The sequence below is a fragment of the Halichoerus grypus genome, chromosome 2, assembly GCF_964656455.1.
Source record: "Halichoerus grypus chromosome 2, mHalGry1.hap1.1, whole genome shotgun sequence".
NCBI classification, from domain to species: Eukaryota; Metazoa; Chordata; class Mammalia; order Carnivora; family Phocidae; genus Halichoerus; species Halichoerus grypus.
Window position 1 is genome coordinate 47,012,785 of NC_135713.1, and position 27,430 is coordinate 47,040,214.

Consider the following 27,430-nt stretch of genomic DNA (forward strand, 5'->3'; position numbering starts at 1 on the left):
CCCTGAACCCTGGCTACACAAGGGCCAGCCTCCTTTGTTAGCAAAGCTAACACCAGGTGGAATATAGCTGTTGCAAACCACCCTGAAAGGGCAAAAGCCAGTGAACCATACCCTGGAAGGCCTCTCAGAACTCTAGCCACACTGATCCCTTCCTTCTCTGAACTTCACGCTGATCGTTGAAAGCCTTCCCTGGCTGTGGAAGGTGCTGATGTGCTGTGTTATGGTTTTTTCCGTTTATCTAAATGCCCAGATCAGACTGTTAGCTCCTCAGAGAGCAAGCAAAATCTACTACCATGTAAGATTATCAAAAGAAGTAACTTCTAGAAGCCATATGCCTTCAGAACAGACTGGGGTGAGAGAGCTGCCATCAAAGACAAATATTCAAACCCCTGCCTCTCATACAGAAAGGACAGATGTCCACTGAAGGGATATCACAGTGTTTTCAGGGTTATATTGCATCGATTCAGTCTCCCCCTGGGCAAGGAGCTTCTCAAAGATAAAGGTCGTATCTTCCACATTCTCCAGGGCCTGAGACAGTGTGTATGTTCTAGGCACTCATGTAGTGTGTGTAAAATGCTTAAGAAAGCTCTTGAGTCCTGGGCAGAGACTGCCTGTCCTTGATTTACACACAATTTTAACCTGCTTTCCTCTGAACAAGGCAGCAGTATGAAGTGGCTCTAGAGGTAGACAGACTGACAGCAGTGAGGAATGGTAGGTCTCTGCTTCATTCAAAAACCCCACCGATGGGGTGCCTGCGTGGTGCCGTCGGTTAAGCGTCTGACTCTTGATTTTGGCTCAGGTCATGATCTCAGGGTTGTGAGATCGATCCCTGAGTTGTGCTCCGCAATGGGCATGGAGCCTGCTTAAGATTCTCTCTCTCCCTTGCTCCCTTTTCCTCCTCCCCTGGCTTGCATGCTCGCTCGCTCTCTCTGTCTCTCTCTTGCTCTCTCGCTCTTGCTCTCAAAAAAAAAAAAAAAAAAGATTCAAAAACCCCACTGAAAAAAGACAGTGAATGGAGAACAGAAGTGAAAAGGGGTAAACATACATGGTCACAGAGAAAGGGAGAGAAAACAGTTGAGAGAGAATGACGGAGAAAGCAGGTAGATGAGAGCTAGACATGCCTCTAGGATTGAAACCCACTCCAGGAAGTGAGACAGGGCCACTTATCCATGAGGCATTTTAAGTACAGTGTCTGGGGCCTGCAGAAGTCAACAGGGACCTGGACTGGTCAAAACTCTGCACAAAGACCCTTCACTTCGACTCTCCATCTTTCCCCAGCTCCCATCCCCAGTTGACCCAGTTACATAATAAGTACCTCTTCCCAACCTCGCAGAAGATAGGAAGATTGTTTTCTAAAAAGTTTGACCACGGTGCCTCAGTCACTTAAGCGTCTGCCTTCGGCTCAGGTCATGATCCCAGAGTCCTGGGATCGAGTCCCCCATCGGGCTCCCTGCTCAGTGGGGAGTCTCCTTCTCCCTCTCCCTCTGCCTCTCCCCACTGCTCGTGCTCTCTCTCACTCGCTCTCTCAAATAAATAAATAAAATCTTAAAAAAAAAAAGAAAAGAAAGAGAAAGTTTGACCAGAGGACCTCTGAGCCCTAGACATTCGGCATAGATGAGGTCAGGAATGAAGCATGAAAATGGGTTTAACTAAAAGTCTGTCCCTGAATAGCAAAATGCCCAGCCCCCTTCTCCTCTGACACTCAGAACTCCTATATCAAAAGTTACACCCACCACTTTCCTAGCAGGAGTTAGAGATTTCTTTTTTCATGAGATTAGCCCACAGGTACTGACTGCCCATTGCTACTGACATCTGGACACTCTCCACTGAGTTAGCCAAACCCCCACTACTGTGCCCTATGGCAAGGTTCACCCATCTAGAAACACAGAGCTTCCAGCCAGCTTTTTTTATTCTCATGGAAGACAGAAGAGCACATCCATCAAACAAGGAAGGAATGGCATAAAAATGAAGGGTCAAAAAAATACAAAAATGCTCTAGAAAACTAAGAGTATGATAGTACAAAATTTTTAAAAATAACAGAAAAATTGAACCTTAAAGTATGACCCCAAAAATAGAAATTAAAGAAAAAGGATTAAACAGTAGGAGGGAAAAAAAGAAAATTTAGAAAATAAAGCATTTTTTTTAAATGAAGCATTTATGGGCTCCAGGGAAAGAAAAAAAATGTACAAGAAAGCAAAGGACATGTAGTTAAAGAAAACTACTTGGCACAGCTGTGGACAGTGTACACATAATCATAGTAATGTAGATTCTGAATATTGATTTTACCGAAGTTGTAAGGACGAGTCCATACCATTGCAGAAATTCAGTGGATAACGTCTAAAGTTGATAAATCAAGAGATAGTGTGGAAGCATATTCAGGGCCACAGGGAGAGAAACACGTGGAGGAACATCCTGGCAAGTTGAAAGCTCTTGCAGTGGTAAGACGTATGAGCCATTGCTCTTTGAGTAGAAGCTTTATAAATACTTAATGTTTAATACTTGTTTTGATATAAGAATAAATAATACTTTAAAAAAAGAAATAAGACACACTAATTTTAAAATGTCAGCCTGATGGAGCCATTTCGTGTTCAAGCAGCCACGTGCCTCCGATAGCCCCTGGAGGGCATTGTAGAACAAATAATGTTCATGTCAGTGGTCTTGAGTGATCCAGAAAAGGTTTGATTTTGTTCTGCTTTAGAGGAACAGATGTGAAAGGGATTCTGCTGCGAGCTTTAGTTATTTGGGGGAGAGTACCCATGTGGACTGTCCTCCGCTCCCGGTGTGAGAAGAATGGTGCTTGCTTCCCTTCCCCATCTCCCAGTCAGGCTCACCCTGGGGCCAGAAGAATCGAGGGCTGACTGGCCTCAGACTGACTTGACCTGGTCCAGAGCTCTGATCTTCATCAGAAGCCGTGGGTCTGCCAGACTCCTTTCTGCCCCGCAGAACTGATCTGCCAGCAGGTCCCTGCAGGCCCCATATCCTCATCCTCAGATGGTTGCATTGAGGTCAGTTAGTGAAATTCACCAGCCCTAGGGCGGAGTCCTCTGTGGCAGAAATTAACCTCCCCTACCCCAGAGGCTGCAGTAGTGAGTAGGAGGGACACAGACAGGGGAGCATTTCCCTTACTTGTTCTAATACTGCAAAGACCCCAGGGATGCTTCACTTGGCTGGTATATGCCTGGTTTAGTGTTAGTAAGCAGAGACAGCCAAATAAAAGTCACACTGACCAGCTGCCATGAGAGGCCCTTCGGAGCCTGTTAGCTGCTTCATGCATTTTACCTGGTAATCTTTTTGTTATCAAGGTCTATGGGAAGATTGCAGCAATACTTCCCAGGCTCGAATGAGGCTTTTTGTTTAAACCCTGACATAGCAAAGACTTTGTTTCCCAGGACTTTAGCATATTAGAACAATTAATGGTAAATTATAATATTTTGACATAGCAATAAAAAGGAATGAGTGCCTTTCTTATATCTCTTGCTATAAGCCTTGAGCAGAGCTGTTGGGAGATTTTTTTCTGCTGTGGAATTATTTGAATAATATTAAGGGCAAGCAAGTAGCATTTGAAGAAAGTGGGATTTGAAAAATAATGGTGAGCCAGCCACATAGAGGGAGATCCTTTGAAATATGGAGATGGAAGTTGCTGGAAATGGAAGAAGCCCCTGACTCTGTGCCCAGATGGGTTGTGAAGATTGGTAATGCCAAGGGGGTCTTCCTCATTTCTCTCCATCTTTCCCTCCCTCCTTCCACCCCTCCTCCTTCCTCCCTGTCCTTCCCCCTCCTCCTCCTGCCTCTGTCACTGCTCCCCCCCTCCCAACTCCCCCATTTCCCATAACTGCTGGAGGACTTAGTGTGTGCCTGGCACTGGACCACGTGTGTTTTAATAATTATAGAGAGAATTTAGTAATTTCAGTTAATATGTGAACTTTAATAATTCAATAATATTTGTCCCATTATACATATCAAGAAACTGAGGCTTAGAACTATTAATTTGCCTAAAGGCACCCAACTGGCAAGTGGTAGAGCAGGGATGGTAAGCTAAGCAGGCTGACTCCGGGGCTTCTGTTGCACACGCGACACATAGTGAGTGTGCGGTTGTGTCAGCCGCGAGCTCGCTGATCATATCCATGTTGATGGTGGAGAGTGCGCAGAATGACCCACGGAGCAGTTAAGTGATTTGCTCAAGGTCACACACCGGTCAGTGGCAGCAGAATATATCCTATTCTCTCACTCCACATAGCCCTTCTCTCTGCAGTGCCAGCTTGCTGAATATAAGAAGAATTAGTACATTAACTTCTAGAAACATAAAACCTCCTGTCTGGGTTCCAGGTTCCGAATCCTTACATTACTTGAATTGATTTTCAGTTTTAAGTAGAACTGTTGACAGTGCCAAAAGCAATGTCAAAGAAACTATTTTAGGCTAATATTTGTTACGTAATGGACAGAAGATAGAAGCCTGTGACAGTATTAAATTTCTTTTTCTCTTAGCTAATTAAAAAACAAAGCAAAAAGTTTACCATCAGGCAGAATTTTAACTTGAAGCCATTGCAAGGGGATTCCCGTGAATCAGCAGCTGCCCTGATGAGACAGAAGGCACCGTCTCTTTTCCTGACACTCGGACAACAGCTCTGGCCCGAGGGGATCTGGTTCTCCAGGGCCTGGGCAGGACATGGGTATAGGTTATGCGTTTTAGAAGTTCACCTTGGGCCAGAGCTGCTGTCCTAGTGTCAGGGAGAGAGATGATGACTTCTGTCTCATCAGGGCAGCCCCTGATGCACTGCAGTCCCCCACAGGGGCTTGGGTGGGGAGACCAGGACTCCAGACTTTCAGTTTATGGAAGGAATGCCATCCTGGTGGCTCCCTGTCCCTGCTAGCCAGCCACTCTGCCACATGCAGCTGCTCGGCTGAGCTCACGAATCCCCTCCTACGCCCTGCCAGCTTTAGAAGGAAAAAGACATGAGACGCTCATCCCACAACCTTCCTACCTCCATGACCTCCTTTTTTCATTTCATCTTGGTGAAACCTAACTATATTCTTTTTAAGGCTCAGCTGAAGCATTCATAAACATCTCCTTTGCTTCCCACTCCATAGCCTCAAGCTATGAATAATCTTACCCTTCAGGAAAGTTCCCTACACACTTTGTTTGTGGCTCCTTAATCACCCGGGATGGTTCTCCGTCTAGTATTATTTGTGTGTCCATCTTATTGATCCCATTAGATCCTAAGACTTTAAAAATAAAAAGGAGTCTTACTTATCTTTGCTTTCCACACCGCTCTTAGGACGATGGTTTTTCTGGGCTTGGGACTCAGTGCCTAGTGGTATTATAGAATTTGGGGGCAGATAAATGTCATGTGGTAACAAAGGTTTAGAAAGAAGAGAATGACTACCCACATTCCTTTCTTCTGACAACAGCTATCCGGATACTGAGGTGTTCTGGCAGCAATTCAGGGAGAACTTCTAAGTCAGGGGTTGACAAACTGTGGCCTGTGGGCTAAATTTGGCCCCTCTACCTGTTCTCATTTGGCCAATGAAATAAGAGTTTTCCATTTCTAAATGATTAGGGGAAAGAAGGAAGACGAACATTCTAGAATACAGTAAGATTATGTTAAATTTAAAACTATTTGAAATTCAAATGTCACTGTCCATGAATAAGGTTTTACTGGAATACAGCCATACCCATTTGTCTGTGTACATTCTGGGATGGTTTGGCACCAAAACAGCAGTTAGAAGTGGAGCAGTTACCGCAGAGACCATACATCCCACAAAACCCAAAATATTTACTATCAGACCCTTTGTAGAAAAAGTATGCCCCCCCCCCCACCTCTGAGTCATTCTCAGAAATGCCTGCCACAGTGTGAAATGGACTGGGGTGCTCTTTTTGACAAAGAAAACATTGGATGAAGGCACAGGGAACATTTCGGTCTGAATTGCACCTGGATTCTCACAGCCAGGGAAGAGGCCAGAGGGGCTGACCTTGGGTATTTTCCATACGCTTTCTGCTCTCCGGTTAGGACTCTCCAAGGTTCCTTTGGAAAAATTACAAACTAGAACGTGTGAAATTAGGAGATTACCAATCATTCCTTATCATTCTATGTACCAAAGGTAACTTACATCTGTAGTAAGATCTAAAGGACTCTTTGTTGCTGGGTTGCCTCTGATTCAACTCTGTGTGTGTGTGTGTGTGTGTGTGTGTGTGTGTGTGTGAGGGAAATCTATTTTGAGTGCGTGTTGGTCTCTGTGGGTCTCTTTGGAGGAAATCCGTTTTGGATGAATGCCAATTATCATGTATGTGGGGATCATGAAGACATTTGGAGTTTTTAAATAAAGACACATCAGTTAGCACTTGGTGAAGACCAGTTCAGCCCCTTGGAGAGTTGTGGTTACAGTTATTTGTTTTGAAATTTGCCATTTTCATGTGTTTCTCTTATTTTCTTATTACAGGGTAATGCCCTATATTTCAAATCAGCCAGAAATGTTACAGTGAACATTCTCAATGACCAGACTAAAGTGCTAACTCAGCTCATCACAGGTAAGAAACTAAAGGACTTGGCAGGGCCCGGTCCACGCTAAGCACTCAGAAAACATAGAGCCAAAGACTGAATGAAATACCACGTGAACTAAAGAAAGAAATGCGCACTGACATGTTTTACAGGGTGGAGAAGAAGGTAGCATGTGTGCCATGATTCTACTAAAGGGTAAAGGCTCATCATATACACACACACATTTAACTTATGCAAATCCAACAATACTCATTTAGAGGGGCAGTAAGCTATTTTTCATGTAACACGGCTCCTAAACATAAGCCATCTGCTTCATCTGGTGCTCAATAACAGGAAAGCTCTCTGCTCCCATGCTCGAGGACAAGCTGGCTGGGTTGGATTAATTGAGAGAGAGAGCACAATATACACAAAACGCTGCACACAGACTTTATGGGGCATAAAGGGGATTTTTAAAGGTAATTTGAATCCATGCCATGTTTGCGATATGTGCTGACTTTGAACCTGACTCAAATGCACAATGCAGAGGTACCTCCTTTGATTATGTTTGTGTGGTTCCTTTCATCTGAGCAGATCTGCTCCTAACAGTTGCGGAAAGCACCCACTGGGCTTTAAGCTGCATATTCCTAAAATTTAAACAAGGATTGGTTATTCACGTAATGATTATAATGATAAGCCTGGGCCTTACGGTCATGGAAATGTGTTGAGCGGTCTGACCCATGCCCCCAATGTAGGTTACGAGCCACAGTAAACAGGAGCCATTATGCATCCCCACAGCGGAAGGGAAAAGCGGTATGCGTCTGAATAGCATTGTTACACTTCCAGAGAGAAAATGCCATTTGTTTGGCTTCAGGGCTGAGAGAGAAGTATACAGATGGACATTTTGATAAGCCAGTTGCCCAAATACCCTGAAACGTTACTGTGACTGAAACATCTGGCGCCCCCACTGATAAACACGCCACGGGGAAACAGGTGCTTTGTGCCCCGAGGCTTGCCGGGGAAAGGGTCTCTGTGCCCTGCGGGAGCACTTCATCTGATGTCTGGAGAGTCACAGCCAGGGGTGACTTGGACCATCTAGCAGTGGTGGAAGGAGCCACCGCACAGCGCGGCGCCTAATCCGTTAACATGTTCCAGTGTGCGGCTGGATTGTCAGCCTTGCTTACAGAACATCTGGCCTGCAGTCACCACGCTAAATAATTAAATAAACAGCTTCAGTAAGCAGTGATTTAAGCAGCGTGTGTGAAAATTGCCTCCAGGAGGGAAATAAATCCAACCTCCCGTTCCCTGATTCCTCTGTTCAAAAGGAACTTATTTAGTCTGTTGATCATTTGCCATTTATTTGCCATGGGAGGTTTGGTTTACTTGAGAGATTTTGTTTTGATAAAGCTGGAAGTGCCCGAATGACTATTCTTCAGTCAGTGTCTCTCCCCGACCCCATCCCAACCTCCTCCTCTCCCTCCTCTCCCCAAATTCCTGACCCCTTCCTCTTGTCTCCCCTCCCCCGCCCTCCGGTTCCATCCTTCTTCCCCTTCCCTCCCCACCCCCTCTCTCTTCTTTCTTTCTGCCCCTGTCTTTCCTCCTCCTTCTCTCTCCCCCATCTCTCCACTCTCTCTCTCTCTTTCTCTCCTTTTTCTCTTCCGTTCTCTCTTCTCCCCCTCCTTCCTTGTCTTCTCTCTTCCTGTCTCCCCTGCCTAAGTTAGGCCCTCCTGGCAGCTGAGACCCCTCTCCGGAGCTCTCACAGTGAGGCCCAAGAGAGCTCATATTAGAATGAGATGGGCAAAAAGCCACTCTAACAGCAGCTGACAGGAGCCTTTCAAGATGATCACTAGAGAGGATAATAGATGGTTCAAAATATAATTCTAAGTACATAGATGCATGCACGCTCACCCCGTCAGGTTTTCCTTCAGGCTTCTCCTTTTGCATTTATGCACATGGTGGAAAGCACAGAGCAGTTCCAGGAGACAGGGTCTGCTAAAACTTGTTCTCCGTGGTGGCGTGCCTACCCCAGAGCAAGTGACCACTCTCGTCCAAGTAGCCAGGCTGACACAGGCAATCCTGAGGACCAAGACTTCTGCTGACCTCAAGAATGTCTCAAAAGCCCAGTAGAAATTCCAGTGTTAGCAGTCCAGGTAAATTTTTCCCACAGAAGAGGACTTTCAGTGATAGTTAAGTTGCCAGGCGAGGCCACAAAAGCACATCTGGCCCCCCCCTGCAGCTGATTTAGTGCCCACTCAGTAGTGGCCCATAGAGAAAGCCCTCCGGCCTGCATGGAGGAGGGTTGTAATGAGCCTTTCATGGCATCTCATCAGAGCGGGGAAGGGTCTCAGGATCAAGGGGGTTGGGGGGAGAGGAATTAGGCAGGATGGCCCCCTTTCAGCTCTCAGATTCATGGCATTGGCATGACTGGGGGCCTGCTGGTGTGTCCTGATGGGTTCCAGTTCTCCCCGTGTAGGAGATGCATTAAGGATTTAAAGAAGTACTCTGCACATACCACCATGCACCGAGGGAGCTTAACTGGAGAGTAGTTGCAGGTTACAAGTAATGATTTTTTTCCATCCCAGAGAACAATGGGTTCACCAAGGGACCTCCTAAGCAGTCTCCAGTTCCATTTGCATTTCCCTCCAGAATCTTTCTTCTTTTTTCTTTTCTTTTCCTTTCTTTTCCTTTCTTTTCCTTCCTTCCTTCTTTCCTTCCTTCCTTCCTTCCTTCCTTCCTTTCTTTTCTTTCTTTCTTTTCTTTCTTTCTTTCTTCCACGTCTAGGACATTTGGCAGCCCCAGGTAAAATCAACAAAAGGACAAGCCATCTGCACCATTGAGCCGGCAGTTGCTCTGTGGGGTTTTGGCTGAAACTTCCAACTACAGAGCTTTGTATGTGCAAATGGCTCTGGCCCTTGGTAGGTTCCTTTTTGTGTTCTGAGGAGCCCTGGAAAGCAAGATAACTTAATTGTGTTTTGAGTTCTCTGATTGCTTCGGTGTCTTTAGGACATTCTCTTGCATGTCTCACAAAACAGTCATAAGTTCAGAGCAGACTGGCTTTACCCAGGCAGGTGTTCTCGACTCCTCAAGGGCCTTATCTCATGATACTGCCCAGGTCCATGGAGGCAGAGGCCAAGCTTTTTTTGGTCCCCAGTCATACCCCCATTATGCCATTGACTAGATCCAGAGTGGCAAACAGTACTCACCCCATGCCTATCCTGAGGTCATTCATTCATTTATTAACACTCCTTCACCTCCTGATCCCCAATCTCCCCCCTCTAAAAAAAAGGGTTAACAATCCCAGTATATTAACAAGTAGTATAGATTTCATTTACAATTTTGGTGTGATCAAGAAGACAGCCACATCTGAGCCCTCCCAGAATCGTCTAATCCAAAGCCCTCACTGTCCATCTCTGTTCTTTCAGGACTGCACTCTGGTCCTTGTCTCCAGCTTTCCACTCCCCCTCACCATCCTCTAAAGCTCCCCTCCTAGCTGCTCCTCATGCGTTGACTCCAACCCTCTTCTCTCTCTAGACAAATACACATCCCTGTTCTTCTATGGAACAATTCTGAGAGCTTAGTTCCAGACCCAGATCTTCCAGTAGCTGAGCTGTTGACCTTGAGAGAGCCCTTAGCTCTGCTCCCACTTGTTCTTCTCACCTAGAGCATGAAGGCAGTCATGGCTAGGTCCCAGGCCATTTGGAAAGTGTCTGCTATGTCTGTTTCAATTTCCCACTCATTCAGAAGCCTTTCCAATGCCCTTCCTTTTGTCAGAGGAGGAGATGAGGGCTGCCAAATTGGCATGATTTTGTGAATGAGGCAAGTGCACTGAGAGGTGATTTTCATTAATTATTTTCAATGTGTTGGGACCATTGCATTAGAAAAATGGTGATGGGTTGTGATCACAATGATGATAATCACGAGAGCAGTCCCCTACATTTCACACCACTTTTCCACCTACAAAGTTCTTTCTATAAACACAGAATAATTTGATCCTTTTAACCTTTCTACAAGGTAACAGAATAGATAGATGGTGATAGTACACTTCTACAGATGCAGAAAATGAGGTTCAGAAAGACTAAAGGATTTTCCCAAAGTCACATTTCTAGAGAATGTGAAAGCTGGGACCTAGTTCTTCTGATTCTTAGTCTGGTGGTCTTGCCAATGAGGACAACAGCCTGGATGTACAGGAGTAGGCCTGGCACCATGAGCCAAGCCTCTGTGCTCTCCTGTTCGAACATAAATAATTTTGCCGAACATCAACACCAGACGAGGCCACTCGGTTGGTCCTGAAGGATCAATACAAAACAAAAAACGAAGACAACTCTAATCATGTCTGAATACAGACAAAAATGGAAACATTTATCCAAACCACTAAAATGACCGAACATCCCTCAATCCTGGTTAATATCAGTGACTGCTGTTTCATTAGGCTTTACAGTCTTAGCATTACTCTGGTCTTCCCTACCTCTAGGAAGATATAGTAACATGCCAGTTGTAAAATCACTCCCACTTTCCAATAGCACTTAATCCAGAGCAAAGCCTTGCTTCCTGAAACCAAGTCCCAAAATAACCTAACATAAAACCAAATACTGTATTTCTTACTGAGATGCCCCGTGTGGTTGCCCATGGTGTGTGTTCTCCATCACAGCAATGAATAACAAACCCAACTTGTTCACCTACACGTATGTTCCCATTGGTCTTTGCCTGGAAGGCATTGAGGGCCCTTTCATTACTACTTTTTATAGTTGACACTGTCTTGAAAAATAACTAGAAACAAAAATGCTCCATCAGAATCCCCTGAGCAGTTTTGGAAAAATATGATTTCTAGGCTCTAACCTCAAAACTTTTTTTCTTTATGAATTTCCAGCCCAAAAGATAAATTCCTTTTGCTCTGAGTGAGGTTCTGTGAGGATGATTACACCCGCAGGTTATTCTGATGCATTTCTGCAGAGCAGATTTTGAGAGCCACCTGAACTTGAGGTATTCAGGTAGTTCTAGTTCAGAGAAACTGAAATGTCTCCTGTTGTTGTTGTTGTTGTTGTTTTAAAAAGGAATTCTAACATATTAACTTGTTTTATTTTTTCCATGGTATGCAAAACTCTGCAATTTTCTGATTCATTGGTGTTTAAACTTACATCTGTCTCCATCAGAAGATGCCACCACGATAGCCCCCCTTCAAGGATAGCATCTGTTGTCATATGATAAACCCTCTAAAATTTATTGAATGAAATTCTAGCATAAAAGATTCAACAACTTTCTAGCAATTAATTGCAATTTATGATAGCCTTTTCTGCCAGGAAATGATCTATATACTGAGGAAATAGACTTGTCTGGTGTCACATGCAGCCACTGGGTTAAGGATACAGAGTGAGACAGACTTCAGCTGAATTTGAAGGCACCTTTTCCAACAGTTAGAGCTGGCCAAAGATACACTGATTACTTCAAGAGGTGGTGAGCTTTCTGTGCCTTGATATGTTCAAGCCAAAGTCTACAAGTATTTGACAGTAATTTGGTGGCTAGCTAAGGGAAATCTCATACAAGCATTAGTCTGAAGAAGGGACATGATGGTCTTTAAAATCATAGCCCAAGAGCATATGATTAAAAGTAATTGACAAGACATGGCCAGAGTCACAAGACTGATTTTCACGGTTGGCTTCTGAAAACCAATCCACTTACATTAAAGTCCAATACAATCTAGTCAGATGTGTATGTTCTGCGAAAAGCTCTTTGTAAATGAATGCAATGAGACTAACCTCTCTCTCTCGCTCCCTTTCTCTCTCCCTTCTAGGTCCAAAAGCTGTAGAAGCTTATGGCAAAAAGTTTGAAGTAAAGACAGTTTCTGGAAAATTGCTCTTCTCTGCAGATAACAATGAAGTGGTGGTAGGAGCTGAGAGATTAAGAGTTTTAGGTAAGGAAACTTTAATCATCTAATTGGTTTGATGCCAATGTATACATTTTAGAGGAAAAATGAAATGGTGCCTAGAAGAGAGATTTAGGTCTATTACCTGGATTCTCTTAAGCAAGGTAGATGAACTCCCCCACGGCCTACCTCAGAACCTGCGCCCCCCAGCCCCGTGAAAATGTCTCAAGTCATGAGTTTTTGTGGCATGACTGTCAACACTGAGCTTCAGGTAGGGATGCATATTCATGCCAAGAAGTATAACGGAGCACATCCTATCCTCACAGACTGGCACTCTTGGTAGAAGCAGTCAAGACCTATATACACGATTCAGAGATTCCTAAACCTGGTTGTAAATGAAGAATCACCTAGGGAATTTCTGAAAAGTTTAGGTTCACAGATCCAACCATGACTCACTGAATTAAAAGCTCTGGTGGAAGGGCCCAAGAATTTATTTGTGAAAACATGTGCAGGAATATCTATGGTGCCACTCTTGGACTCCTTGGATTTGAGCACACAACAAAGTAGTCTTCTGTGGCTGTATGCTGAAATGCTCGAGTATGGTGGTTTAGGAGTCCTGGTGCTGGAGCTAATCTGTCACTTATCCCTGCTCTGTCACCAATTAGTTGTGTGACTTTGGGCAAGGTACTGACCTCACTGAGCCAGTTTTCTTTCCTGCTCGGTTGAGCTAAGAACATCTACCATCTCAAGTGGTCCCTAGGGTTAAATGAGTTCATGTTGTATCAGCCAGGTATTTTGAATTTGGCGTGTTTCACTTTAGAGCACTATACTTTGCTACCTCCTCAAATTTGTCCCATTTTTCAGATGAGTAAATGAAGGCTTGAAGAGGTGAAGAAACTTGTCCAAGATCAAGGGCCAGTGGTAGGACTGTTCAAATCCTTACCCATGAACTCCAGCCTCAGTGCATCTAAATGCGCATAAATACGTTCTCAGACCATGGCCAACCCTTAACACTTAATGTCTTTCTCTATTATGTGTAGAAATGGCACTTTCCATATTAGTTCTAGGTTTTGGGGGGCAGTGGGGGAAACAAACACAAAAACTTCAGGCTCTCCTTTTGTTCCAGAATACTTTGGTATACCAGCTGTAGAATAATTGCCCAGGAGAAAACGTGATGGTATCTCATGCTCAGATCATTCTGTACAAATGATCTGAGCACTTCCCGTTAGTGCATCCACACTTCGTGAGTCACCTCGCTTCGTTAAAATCTGAATCTTTGGAAAGATTCAAGATCATTTTAGATATCCAAATACTTCAGCTTAATCTTTGTGTAAAAAACTCCAGGATGGTATCATTTAAGAACTCTCTCCCTCCCCCCTCCACCCCCACTGTTCAATAGACTAAGGACTGGAAGATTATTGTAGTTTTTGGTCACTTGAAGGCAGGTGGATATTTTTGTTGTTGTTGTCATTGTGTCTGCTTGTGATATTTTACTTAGAGAACAATTCAGGACAAAATCTGTCTCCATCATTAGGAACATTTGCTTTTTTATGTTAAAATGTAGAAAGGAAGCATCATAATGAATACCACTGCTGCTATCAATGCTAGAAAGATTAGGAAATGACCACCCCACAAATCTCGCATCAACCTACTCAGTGAAATGAGCCTGGTATGTTGCAGAAATGAGCTTCCTGTCAGCTGGGATTCAGCCATATGGTGTGGAACGAGAAGTTTAGGCAATTTCATTTTCAGCTTAATGAGAGGTTTGTCTTTTTGAGTTATCAGACTGAGCAAACTCTTGGGAGGTTTGAATCTGGATGCATATTTCATGGTTGAGTCTAACGTAGCTGGATTTGAATCCTTGCTCACACCTTGAGGATCTGAGTGACCCTACCCAAGTCTGTTTTTCTCTCTAAGCCTTAGTTTCCACACACATAAAACAAAGAGGGTGGAACAAAATGGAGAGTGGAAGAATGAATGAATATAACAAGAAACATATGTTAATTAATCAGTTATTTCTATTGATAGTTGAGTAGGTATAGCAGTAGAAGGTAATAAGGAATAAGCCTGAAGATAATGCCTCCAGAATATAGTAGCTTAACTCAGTTGTTTACATTCTTCTCTGGATAACCACACCCATCTATTCAGTTTTCAGGAAGGTGACTTCCTCGTGCACACTCAAAGGACCCTGAATAGAATGACAAAGGGACTAGAAGCCATGCTTCATAAAGGAGGTTCAACTCTCTGGAAATTTTTATCTGGGAAGAGATATGGGGGGGGATAAATATAGGCTGGCCATTATTGCTGATCTATCATATATGCACATCTTTCCTGAGGAAAAGAGAACAGGCAAGAGCCACGTAGCTGAGTGGCTGAGAACACAGGTTGTAGAGTTGACACTGGCCAATAATCCTGGTTTCTGTCATTCATCAGCCAGGGCCTTAGGATGTCGCTTCACCCTACGAGGCATCCTTCTACTCTGTGACATAGTATAAGAATGCTTGGCTGTTGGGGCGCCTGGATGGCTCAGTGGGTTAAGCATCTACCTTCAGCTCAGGTCATGATCCCGGGGTCCTGGGATCAAGCCCCACATGGGGTACCCTGTCAGCAGGGAGTCGTCTTCTCCCTCTCCTCTTGCCTGTCTCCCCCGCTTGTGTACACTCTCTCTCTCAAATAAATAAAATCGTAAAAAAAAAAAAAAAAAAAAGAAAGAAAAGAATGCCTGGCTGTCACACTAGTTGGGAGAACTGGATGGCACAGTGTATGGAGAGCAAATAGCAGAGTGGTGGTACACAGGAAGCCCTTGGTAGATGCTAACCATCATGTTGGGGATGGTTTCTGTTGGTCCACTTGGGCTTCAGGGCACCCATCACATTCTAAAATTTTACCCAACCCTATATGTTCACTTAAGAAGGTACTCAGAGAAATTGGCAGAGAACCTGTGGAAGTATTCATATATCAGTTAAGTTTGGACTAGTGGATTTCCTGGACATAGGAAGGGCCAGAAGAGGAAGAGCCTTTAACTGCCAAGGAATATGACACTGCCCACTTCACCCAGGTACACATGAAGCTGGTCTTGCTAGCATGTGTGTTCTCAAAAAGGACTTATGTGATGGAGGGGTTGAAGGCCTGGGCTGAATTCCCAAAATTATAGGGTCTCTTCCTCTACTCACTAAGACACTGGTTCTGAAAGTGTGGGTCCCTGAATGGGGAGCATCAGTTCTAGTCTACTCGTTAGTTTTGCAAATTCTCAAGCCCCACCCAGACCTACTGAAGGAGAAACTCAGGAGTGGGGCTCAGCAAGCTGTCCTTGAACAAGCCTTCCAGGTGACTCTGATGTATGCACACGTGTGAGAGCCACTGACCTAAGACCCTCCCAGCTTTGTCCCAGCTTTGCTGGTAGCTTTCAGTTGAGCTCAGGCTCAGCTTTTATCACTTTGCTCCAGAAAAGCCACAGTATGAATATAGCTAACACATGTTAAGGGTTTTCTCTGTGCAAAATGCTAAACTAATCGCCGTGAATAAAGACATTGGGTAGGAGGGCCCTGGCTTATCACCTTGATGTACAGAGGGACAAACTGAGGCACAGAGTGATGTGCAACTTGCCCAAAGTTCCACAGAGAGAAACCGGTAGAGTCACGATCTGAATCTAGGCAGTCTTCCCACTACCCACGTGACTTCTATCTTAGGAATCTTCCCCGAGCTCCATAGCACACTGGCACCACGAGGGGAGGGAAGGAGAACCAGGCACCTGTTTTCCAGCTGTTCCTTCCTTCCTGGCTTCTAGATACTCCACTGTTCCTGCAGTCCTCCCAGATCTCTGACTTTTCCTCTGCTTCCCTCCCTTCTTTCACCTCGTAAGTAACCTAGACTCACCCTTTGCATCAGGTGTAGACTCCCTCCAGGCTCAGTCCTTGTTTGTCTCGCTCACATTTCTGTGGGAAATCCCACTCTTACATACGGCTTCAACATTTGCTTCTTTTCAGATGACCCTAAGTCAGTATTTGCTCTGAACTGCCTTCTCACTTCGAATTCTAAATTCCGAGCAAATAGCCTGCACTTTTCTGCATAGAGGTCATTCCAGCACTCCTCCTTGTGCAGCTGAGCCCGGGTGTCCTCCAGCAAACTCCCTGCCTCTCCAGAGCCCACCTCCTAACTCTGCTGATAGGGGCTGTCATTCTCCTAGTCTCCTGGCGCCCAGGTCCTCTAGTCTCTTTGCTTCCCTGCAAGTACCAGGCCCTGTCTCTCTTTTTATGGTCCTGGTGTCTTTGCCACCCTTGGGATTTCTGTACTGCAAAGTTATCTCTTTAGGTCAGACATAAGAGAATTCAGGTTTGTAGTCAGGCCCATCTGTTTAATTACCAAAAAGGTCTAGGTTAGTGTGCAAGATAAGGCATGATATTGTTCAGCTTAATTGCAGAACAAAGTTATTAAATATGGGGCAGGAGTGGTCTTTAAAAAATCACCAAGAAAATAGGCAACATAAAAGCCAGTGCATCCTAGAGACATCTTCATGGAGACATCAGGGAAAAATAACTTTGATTTTCATTAATGACCAATTTCGTTGAACAATGAATCAGACATTCTAGCATTTATAAACAAAGTGTAATTATAAAGTGTTATTCTAATTGTTAATTAGGTCTATTTATACTCTAGATTAGTTTTTTAAATATGTCCTCTAGATGCTACTTGATGCTAATTATCCGAGTTACATTATTATCGATTGAAAAACATTTTTAATTAATTCTAAAGCCATTTAAATTAGCAGAAGATTTATAGAAATTCAAATGTGGTCTGATGCTAATTTTGGGGGGAAGACATCAGATGATACATTTAGCCTTTTGAATTAGTTTTTGATGAAACTTTCTATTGCAACCTGGCAATTGATAATTATGATGAAAGGAGTGGGGTGTTCTTAGTGGTGGTCATTCATTAAATGGATGTGTGTGTGTCATATATACCTATATATATATATATATATATACTTATAAACCTGAATTTCTAAAACACCACAGCTGGCATCATGGAGATACACAGATGTGTGTCCCTGTTCCTACTCAGGAAGCTCTCTGTCCCTTCAGGGAAACGAGACACGCATGCAGAAAACAAACTGCTTAGAAGGACAGAAACAAAGTGACTAGAATTACAGAAGCCGGCTGCAGTAGGGTGGTATGCTAGAGAGAGTTTAGATAGCTGCTTAATCGGGTATCTTTGAAGTAGACCTTGAGTACACATTGGCGCATCAGAACCTATAGGGGGAGTGTTTGCTTGATGAGTGGAACAACACGTGTTTATCAGTCAGGACTCACTTGGTTGGGAGGTGGGGAGACCAGTTGCCCCCTGTGATAGAAAAGTCCATCAGTAGTTGGCGTCAGGCTAGATTCAGTGGCTCAAATAATGTAACCTCAATTCAGTCTCTCCCTTTCTCTGAACACCTATGAGCTCCGTTATACAATCATGCATTTTGTCTTCAAAAGCAGAAAGGGTCCTTACCTTCTGAATATAAATCCAACAAAGGCCTGGGTTTTTCCTCTTACTAGACTGGCGTGGGCCATATGCCCATCCTTGAACTAGTCGTTGTGACCATAATGATGGAGTTTGCTGGTCCTGGACCATATCCCCACTGCTAGAGCTAAAGTTGGAAATGACCAAGAATGAACTAGAGGGGACCATTGTCCAAAGGGAAATTGGGGTGCTGTGTCCAAGAGAGGGAATGGATGCTGGGCAAAAAGCAGCAAATATTCATTAAATCAAAGGTATGACCATGGAAAATCCTGACAGCTGTGCCTGACTGTGGTACCCAGGAATTGTGAAGACAGCAGAAGATGCTTTACAAGCTCTCATCCCCTTGCTCACTCAGCTCCACAGATATGGGCCTCCTCGCTTCATCACCAAGCATTCTCTCACCTCCCAGCATTTATGTTTACTCTTCCCTCCACGTAAATGCTCTTTCCAATCTACGCATAAAGGACCTTTCCCTTCATGGCTTAAATGTCACTTCACCACACATCCTTGGCCGCTTTATAAAAATAGCACATTCCTGATTTCACTGTCTGTACCAAGAATTGGCAAAGTAGCCCTGTGGGCCAGTGAGGCTAAATGCACTGCCTAGTTTTGTAATGTTTATTGGAACACAGCAGTGCTCATTTAAGTATTATCTATGGTTGCTTTCACACTACAATAGCAGGGTGGAGTAGTTGAGACAGATCATATGGCCCATGAAGCCTAAAATATTTATTAATTGGCACTATACCAAAAAAGTTTGCATATTCCTGGTCTGTGTCTTTACTCTGCCTTATTCCTCTTCAAGGCAGATCTCACAACATGCATGGTGATGATAAAATGTTCATTTCATGAAAAATGTTTATTTTCACTCTCTCCTCCTGGTTAGAATATAAGCTTTATGATAGCAGAAACTTTTGTTTTTCAGAATCTAGAATAGTGCCTACTGCATAGCAACTGCTCAGTAATATTTGTTGCAAAAATAGGTGGAAAGATTTTGCACATTGGAATGTTTGATAACCAATCTGACTGTATAGAGAACAGGAGGGAGGGAGAATGTTCACCCAAGTTAAGAGAGTATTATTATGCTTTCGTTGAGGATTCATAAGGGCCTAAACCAGGATGGAAAGAGAAGAGAGGACAAATGAGAAAGAGCATCTTGATGTAGAACTAATGAAACTTGGCAACTAAGTGCATGTGGAGGGTCAAGAAGGGCAGTCGGGGACGGCTCTGGTGTTGTGTGCCTTGTAGTGCATTAACAAAACTGTGTCAGAGCAACAAAGCAAGTTGGGGATTGGAGAGAAATGGTTCAGTTTTACATGCCCTGGGTCTTGCTGCTTGAGCACCTAAGGGAGAGGCCAGGTGTCCAGTGGGAAACACCAGCAAAAAAAGCCCACAGGAGATGGTCCACTAGCAGGGGGTCAAAGAGTCATCCATACAGTTTGAACACAAGGACTCCAAAGAGGAGATGGCCTAGGAGGACATCCCAGAGCAAGAACTCAGAGATGCTCCTCAAATTGAGCACCCCCAAACAACCCCTCGCCCATTACTTCCGCTGAACGAACCTCCAGGGCTCCTTTATCAAGGCTGTGACCGCCCTCCCAGAGTCATCCTCAGACATTGAGGTCCCCATCCCACGTTCCCATGTTCGGATGCTTTTTCATATCTACTCTGCTTTTCTCCATGAGAAGGAACTCAATGCTTTAGAAGGTGACCAACTGGTTCCACCGTACCGACCAGCCAGGTGAGGTTGGCTATTTGACTCTAATCACGTAGGCCATGTGTACGGTTCTAAATAACCTCTCCGCCTTCTCTGCCCTCCATCTTTTTGTTTCTCTTCCTTTCTGACATATCTCATCATTGAATGGGAGGAAGCAGGAGAGAGGCTGAAGGGTTATAGTAAAAATGGAACACAGTGCCTCTTACGTGGTGGTGAAAACTGAGTAATTCTGACATTGATCCTTGAGAGATGAGAGCCTCCCAGTCTAATAGGAACATTTGCATAACAAGTCAGAGGAGCCTGAAACCTGCAAGGACCCTCTTTCTGCTCTTTGTTATCATTATCAGAGATAATCTCCAAGAGATTCAACTATTTAAAAAGAATTGCCTGTTGTACAGTTCTCCTCTGGCATCTCATTCCAAACTTGGTTTATTATTTACAGGAATGCAGGAATAATACAGTCGGTCATAAAGATACACTTCCCATAAATAATGCAGCAAGAAAGCCAAGTATAAAAGAGTCTCAGATGAACAACCCCAACCTTAATAAACCAGAGCTACTTAATGAGAAAAAGCACAATTCTACAACAGAGAAATAATAATGGGGTCTCCTCTGAAATGCTACGTACGGCTGTCATAATTCTCCAAAAAGTAAAAAAAGAGCCCATCCGAAAGCCTAGGTGATTCAACCGCCTCGTTTCATGTACCCCTCCACCCATGTGCACAGGCATCATAAGCGGCCACGGTTCAGGGTGCGCCTTCATCCCCCAAGCTTGCGGGGTTGATTCCTGATGCAAAAGCATTTGCTGGGCCCCACACATTTTTCCCTTTGGCAAGAGGGAGATATGATTTAATATGAGCGTGATGGATCCATCGTACTGTATACACGTTACCAGCTGTCCCAGCAGCATTGCCTTAGCAGACCTCCCCAGGCGCTGAGCCACTGTCTCCCTTACTTGCATATGGGGAGGGGGTGGGAGGAGGAGAAAAGGCAGTTGGGGACATTTGTGAGCTTTCTAGTTGGATTAAAGGTTGATGAGGTTCACTATTTGGCTGCTTTCTAGAGAACCAATTCCAGCACTTACCGAGGGGGGAGGAGGTATGTTTCGGCTTTTTTGTCTTTGGAACCAACACGACTTGAAATTCTCTGTCGGGCTACAGCTAATGTGCTTTCGGGCATCTGTTGGTTTGTTTTTATCATCAGAGTTTTCTTCTTGGCGGTTAATACCAAGAACAGAGTATTTTCAAATGAGCGGATAGAGTTCTGCCAGGACATCTTCAATGTCAAGAGGCTGTCCATATAGTCTAGGTATATTGTCGCCTTTCTCATTAATTATATTCACTCTTGCAGAATATTCTGACTCAACCAAAAGTCACCTGAGTTGATTTTTTTTTCCGCTCTCTTCCCAGCAGAGACCAAGGGGAATGTTGGTGTTTCACAGTGACACCAGGAATTTAATGAGACAATGTGAATAAGAAACTCTCAGTGTGCAGACTGGGGAAGGAAATTAACTTCATTCTCCCTTATTGGAGGGACTTGAATTTAATTCTGCTTATTTGAGTGGGAGAAAAGAGTGCTAAAAATACTTCCCTCAGCGACTTATGCTTCTCCTCCCACCTTGCGCTATGCTTTTGCTATGTACTACTCTTCTAATCTTAACCCCTTTTGTACCCTGACTTCCCTAGGAATGATGGGTAAGGTGGCAAGGGTGAATCAAACAGAAGAAATCAGGAGAGAGAGAGGAGAAATTATTCAGAACCCTTCAGGGCACAGGATAGAAGCAAATGCCTGTGTACCCTTTGTGACGGTAGGATCGCAGCCTCATTAGATGGGTATGGAGTTTGGAGACAGACTGCCTGGACACCTCTCCTGGCTCTCGTGGCACAACCTTGGGCAAGTTTCTAAATTCTGAAAGCCTCAGGTTGCCCGTATGTAAAATGAGGGTAGTACAAGTACCTGCATAGAATATATGAAAAGTTCCTGGCACAGTGCTAAGCCCATGATAAGCGCCCACTATTATCAGTGCCTATTACTATTACTCCTTCTACCCATTCCTACCGAGCACCATTTGTGCAACAATCACCAAGCAAAGCTCAATGCAGGGATGTAAGGACACAGCATAAAATTCCCTTGATCTCAAATAGGTTATAGGCTAGTAGGGGTGTCAAAGCACATACGCAGTGAAATATTAAATAGCACTGGAAATGGTTCTTAGGAAGTTAAATAGAATCTAGAAGCTAGCACTTGGTTGCGCTAGGTGCTAAGAGGACTTCCCCGTAATGCTGGAGAACAGGGGCAGGACGCCAAGCCAACGGAGGTGGACCAGGGAACTTCCTAGAGGAGAAACTGAGGGAAAGTGTAAGGGGGGAAGGTTGACTTAGCAGATTCAGGGGAATGACCTACAGCCTCCCAAAGTGCAGGATCAGCAGAGCCAGAGAGGAAGTGGGGTGAGCTGCCCTTGTTTTTTTCCAGCAGATGTGTTGGCTTTATTTTTGGGGAAGAGATTATTATCAGCATAGAATAAACAAGAATTGCTCACTTCCCCCAAAGCCTGAGTTAAGGAGACATCTCAGGGTTCTGCTAGAGCCTCGCCAGGATGTTCCCCTCTCGGCAGTGTACTGAGCAGGATGTGGCTGAACGGTTAATGGAAGTATTTGATAGGATTTTGATTCTCTAAGGCAAAGACAAAAGTGTCTTAGACAATTGGGAGTTATTTATGATGCAAGAACTTTCATGGGTCCAAAAAAAGAAAGGGAGTAACATCAGCAGGAAGGTTCTTGGCATTATTTAAGCCATGGTTTAGGCAGTTCTTACTTAAAAAGAAATTCAGTTGCATTCAACAAATTGAGCGCTTACTGTGGCCAACTGCTTTGCTGACCAAAGGGCCACGGGGACTCCGCCTTTCTGGATTCCACAGCCAAGCAAGCAAGACAGGTGTTGTTAACATTTACATGAGAAGAATGTGACTTATCGTGGGGGAAGTACAAGATGTCATGGAAACATAATATTAGGAGTTATTAACCTCATTTTGCCAGCGAGGGAAGTCTGCCCAAAGAAAATGATGTTGCAGTCGAGACTGGAAGGATAAATGGAAGTTAGTCCAGGACATGGGGTCAGAAGGCTAGGTGTGGAGGGACATGTACAAAGTCCTGGGGAAGCATGACCTTTCAGGAGAAGTTTTACAACTCCAGCTCAGCCGGGGAGTGGAGGTCAAGGAACAGCATGCCCAGCCATGAAAAGAGACAGGCCATAATTATGATAGTTAACATTTATTAAATGCTTACTCTCTACCAGATACTGTTGGAATCTCTTTACATGTGGTAACTCAGTTCTCAAGACAGCTCTCTAAGATAAGTTTTATTATTATGCTCATTTCACATATTAACAAACAGACCAATGCAGAAGCAAGTTCCCCAAGGTTCTGTACAAGTTCAGTGGCTAAAGTGAGATGCAAATCCAGATAATCAGACTTTAGAGCCAAGTAAACTTGGTTTGTTTTTTTGTACCTTTGTCGAGATGCAATTCACAATTCAGCCTACAATTCAGCCATTTAAAGTGTGCAATTCAGTATTTTAGTATAAAGAGCCTACTCTTTTAACATATATCACATATATGTAGCAAAAATACACATGTTCATATTTATTTTTCACCTGTATATATATTTGTTATGTAGGTCACGTGGCATATATATGTATGGTAAACATACACACATTATAGAAGTTAGTTAAATATATAGATAAACATTACATATGCATGGATCATCGTGGAGATGTGTGTATGTATACCGTTATAAAACCATACTGTTAACGTGGGCACTGTGTATCCTTTTAAAGTACTTAGACATGAGGGTAATGGGAAGACATTGAAGGGCTTCAAACAGGGGAGTGACAGGATCCGATTCATGATTTACAGGACAGTGTGAGGAGGATGAGCTCGGGGGTGGGTCAGACAAATCCACTGTTTATGGGACCAGACACATCTGTGAGGTCTCTGCTTGGAGGTTTAATTCAAAAAGACATTCCAAAGAGAGAGTTATGCAGCCTGCTCTCCAAGACCTTCAGTGCTCACAGATAGCTCACCTTGCCCATTTTTACTCTCAGCCCAAGGGAAACAGGCTGAGTATATGAGGAAGGGCAGGATTATTCCAGTTGGCCAGAGCGCAAGCATGGCCAATGAATTCTTAACGCAGTTCATTGTTATTCCCACTAACTTGCTTGATGGGAGCTGATCAGAGGTCAAAGCACATTTAAAGTACTTGTATTGTATCATAGGCTTGTGGCAGAGATTGCATTTAACCAAACAAAGGAGAGAGCTGATATGAAATCAATATGCAGAGTGCCTACGAGCTATGGAGGAAGGTAATGTGCTTTTCTTCCTTGGCTGTTAAATGCATCTCAGCTGCCAAGGAAAATGACTTTCCCTCTCAACTTCCTATCTGTCTAGCTGACTGGTTATTGGGAAGTGTTCAGGCTCTAGTGCTTCAGCTGTGTTTAATGAGAGCATCCTTGCATGAGAGCCTGAGAAAGTTCCTCTGGCCTAATTCTTCCTCCCAGGACTCTGAAAATCTGTCTCTCCTTAGCAGATTCAGATCACAGATGTCTGGTGGGGCAAGGAAGGGTGCCAGGGCCTTGGATTTAGAAGGCATGGTCTCTCCTTGCCTTTGGGAACAGGAACTTATGCTAGAATATCAGATGTGAGAAATGTACCAGAGACACTCGTGTGCAAGGATGTGCACCCTGACAGTGGCCCAGAACATCGGGACCATACACCTTCCAAGGAGAGGCCTTCCCTGAGAAGTAGAGACTTGACTTAGCCCTTGCAGGATGTCAGTGTGTGACGTTAGGGGAAACAGGGGAAGCCCTTCTTGTTGGGAGGAAACCATGTCAAAAGCCATTCGTACTCTCCTAGTACAGCCTGGCAACTGAACTTTAGTTCAAAAACTTAGTCCTGTCACTTGAACAGTTGGGGGATAAAAAATGAATTACGGTATGGGAGTTGGATTGACTGGTTGTTAAAATGAGCCCTTTCCTCTTTCTCTCTCCCATCTTCTTCCTGCCTTCTTTCCTTCTGTGATCCTCAGACAGACCAATTACAAGTGTGAGAAGCCAGCGTGGGGGAATGTCTTTGCTACCACAAATCACAAGTGAGCTGACACACAAGAGCGAATGCAGTCCTTGGGAACTGAATGTATAATCCCCTTCTGCATAGTAGCATTTAGTTAGATCGGAATACTTGTGCAGGGTTTTTCCTGGTTTCGGTTTTGGTTTCCTGGTTTCGGTTTTGTTTTTGTTTTTGTTTTGTTTTGTTTTTTGCCATCTTATTTGATTCTCAAAACCACCCTTAAAGGTACTCAGGATGAGGGGGGAAAAAAGAAAGAAAAGAAGTCACCACCTTAGAAATTAAGAGATGGAAGCCTGTGGGAATAAAACCGCCCATCTGAGGTTACCCAGTGAGAGTGTATTTCTGCCCTGATGTCATGCCCTGCAGTGGGATAAGTCACCCCAAACTCATACCTCTCATTGACTGTGGTCAGGCTTCTGCTGTGAGTATGGCCCTCCCCCAAGGACCACTAGGGATTGTATAGAAAGTTCTAAGAGACTGATTATGATCTCTGAATATTTGCCTGATAGTTATGTTAGGTGGTCATTCTGAGTTTTTCTTTTTTCTGCCATAGACCCCTTTGAAAACATTGGATCTCTTCTCAGAATTATATTTTTAACCCATTCTGCCGGATGACCAAAGAAAGCCAATGACACACGGTTATCAACATATAAAATACGATTTTGTGATATAATAACTTAGGTATTTGTTAAAACATCTAAAAAGTTCTAGTTATAGGCAGAATAATTACCATCATTTCAAAGTACTGATGAGTATAAATGATGTTTTGAGATGTGTGCTACAACTTCACTGTCATAGGAAATAATCTGTGATTTCTGTTGGTGAGAGAGTCCCAGAGTAATAATTACTACAGATTATTTTCTACATTCTAATCAAAGGAAATGCTATATTTCAGTTAAAAATTAGTGAAAATAATGATGTAAAATCTGCCTTTTCAAAGTTCACAGACCTACTGAATTCTATCTCTGTGAATCCTTGGCATCTCCAGGTGAGGTCCCCTGTCTTAACGTTAATGCTTAGTGAGCACTTACTATGTGCAGTCTCTATGTTAAACTGGGGATTTAGCTAGAATGTAACAAGAATCAGACATGATTCCAAACTCTGAGATATGTCTGTATCATATCATATTATATCATTCATAGCATATCATTCATGTTTAGTATCATGGACCACCTGTCTCATGCAGAGCTCTGTCATTAAATTCTGGGGATGGAGTTAGCCTGGAGCTGATAGGGGAGGGTGTCACAACACACTAGGACCAGATGGTAGTTCTCAACATGGACAATTTTGCACCCCGCCAACCCAGAGATACATGACAGTGTCTAGAGATATCTTTGATTGTCACAAACTTGGGTGGGTGGGGTTGCTACTGGCATCTGCTGGGTAGAGAGCAGGTATACTACTCAACATCCTATAGTGCACAAGACAGCTTCCCCACTACAAAAAATTACCTGGCCCCAAATACAGAGTTTGAGAAGCCTTGAACCAGAGGGAAGGTATAGAGAGCACTTGAAGTCCCGCTGTAAATAAACTCATGTGTGTCTGGTTCTGTGCCCTGGTTCTGGTTGTAGGTTACATTCTTCCACCCTCCACAGTGCCTGATGTCAGACCATACATACAGCAGGGGTGCTGTGTTAGCCGGTGGTGCGGGGTGACCCTGCTGCCTCTCTAACTTAGGGCTTGGCTCCAAAGTAGTGGCAGAAGCAGGGAACTCAAGATGGGAGCGCTGCAGGGGATGGCTTTTTGGCATGGGGAAAAGAGAAATGACCCAAGTAGAGTTTGAATCTCTGCCTCCTATTCAGAGCAGCATGATGGCCTGCTTTTGTCTGTGAAGTCAGGGATTGAGCAGCCTACAGAAGGCATCCCTAACAGGAAGTTCCGTTTCTTCTTGACAACAGCATAAATTATGCCTGTCATAGAGGATGGATATCCATTCCCTTATTTATGTAATCTCGTAGTTAAAGTAGACCTTAAAAGGCATTTATGAAATCGCTGACTTTGTTAAGCACCTACATACTTAGCACTAATATGTGCTTAGCACTAATATGTACCTTTCACATTCATTACATTGCTTGTTTTTGATGCTTCCCCCTACATTCCTTTCCACTGAGAACCAGGGTTGTTTCCTCTGTTATAAAAACCTGTTATTGGGACAAAAGATCGGCTGCATCTGTCATCCAAGGCATTCAAAACGGCAAATGCTGAGTTGTGTGTTATGTGTGAGAAGCATGCCCTATAAACTACCCTAGTAATACAGGTGTGATCTCAGAGTTGGATCTGTTTCTTTAAAATTCTGAGATGTGTTGAAATTGGTGGCGTTTCCTTCTCTTCCTTTAAGGCTGCTTTGGCCCAAGCCTGAAATGATTCCTCAAGTTATGATCAATTGCCTGGTGGGAGGATGATTTCTGTGGGGTCCCTGGGTCTCTGAAAGTCCTTTGCTCTAATGGATTAGAGGTATGTCAGCTTCATCCATTTAGGGAGCTTTCTCCTTGAGCTGTTTCCATTTGTCATGAAAATCTGGAAGGAGTTTTTGCATTGCCTGAGTAAGAACATTCAGAAAAAATGACACTGGGCTTATTGATTTGTTAGCATCCAGTGTCCCTAAATGGGACCTTGGGGTGGGACCTTTGGGGAGCTTTAGAAATATGTATAGAGAGAGTTTAATGACTTAGATAAAAGTCTTGCTCTTAATCTTAAATTAATCATATATAGTTTACTATCTGACTTTAAGAGGACATTCTTACAAAAGGGGCA

General features: G+C 43.8%; 1 protein-coding gene across 2 annotated transcripts in view; it reads left to right on the forward strand.

Moving 5' to 3' along the window:
* SGCD (sarcoglycan delta) overlaps positions 1–27,430 on the forward strand; it is a 936,024-nt gene that overhangs the window by 787,835 nt on the left and 120,759 nt on the right. For both annotated transcript variants that reach the window (XM_078066784.1, XM_036096205.2), the window contains 2 exons: positions 6,439–6,526; positions 12,262–12,381. In XM_078066784.1, the coding sequence (XP_077922910.1) occupies positions 6,439–6,526; positions 12,262–12,381 (208 nt within the window). The remainder of the gene's footprint in view (positions 1–6,438; positions 6,527–12,261; positions 12,382–27,430) is intronic.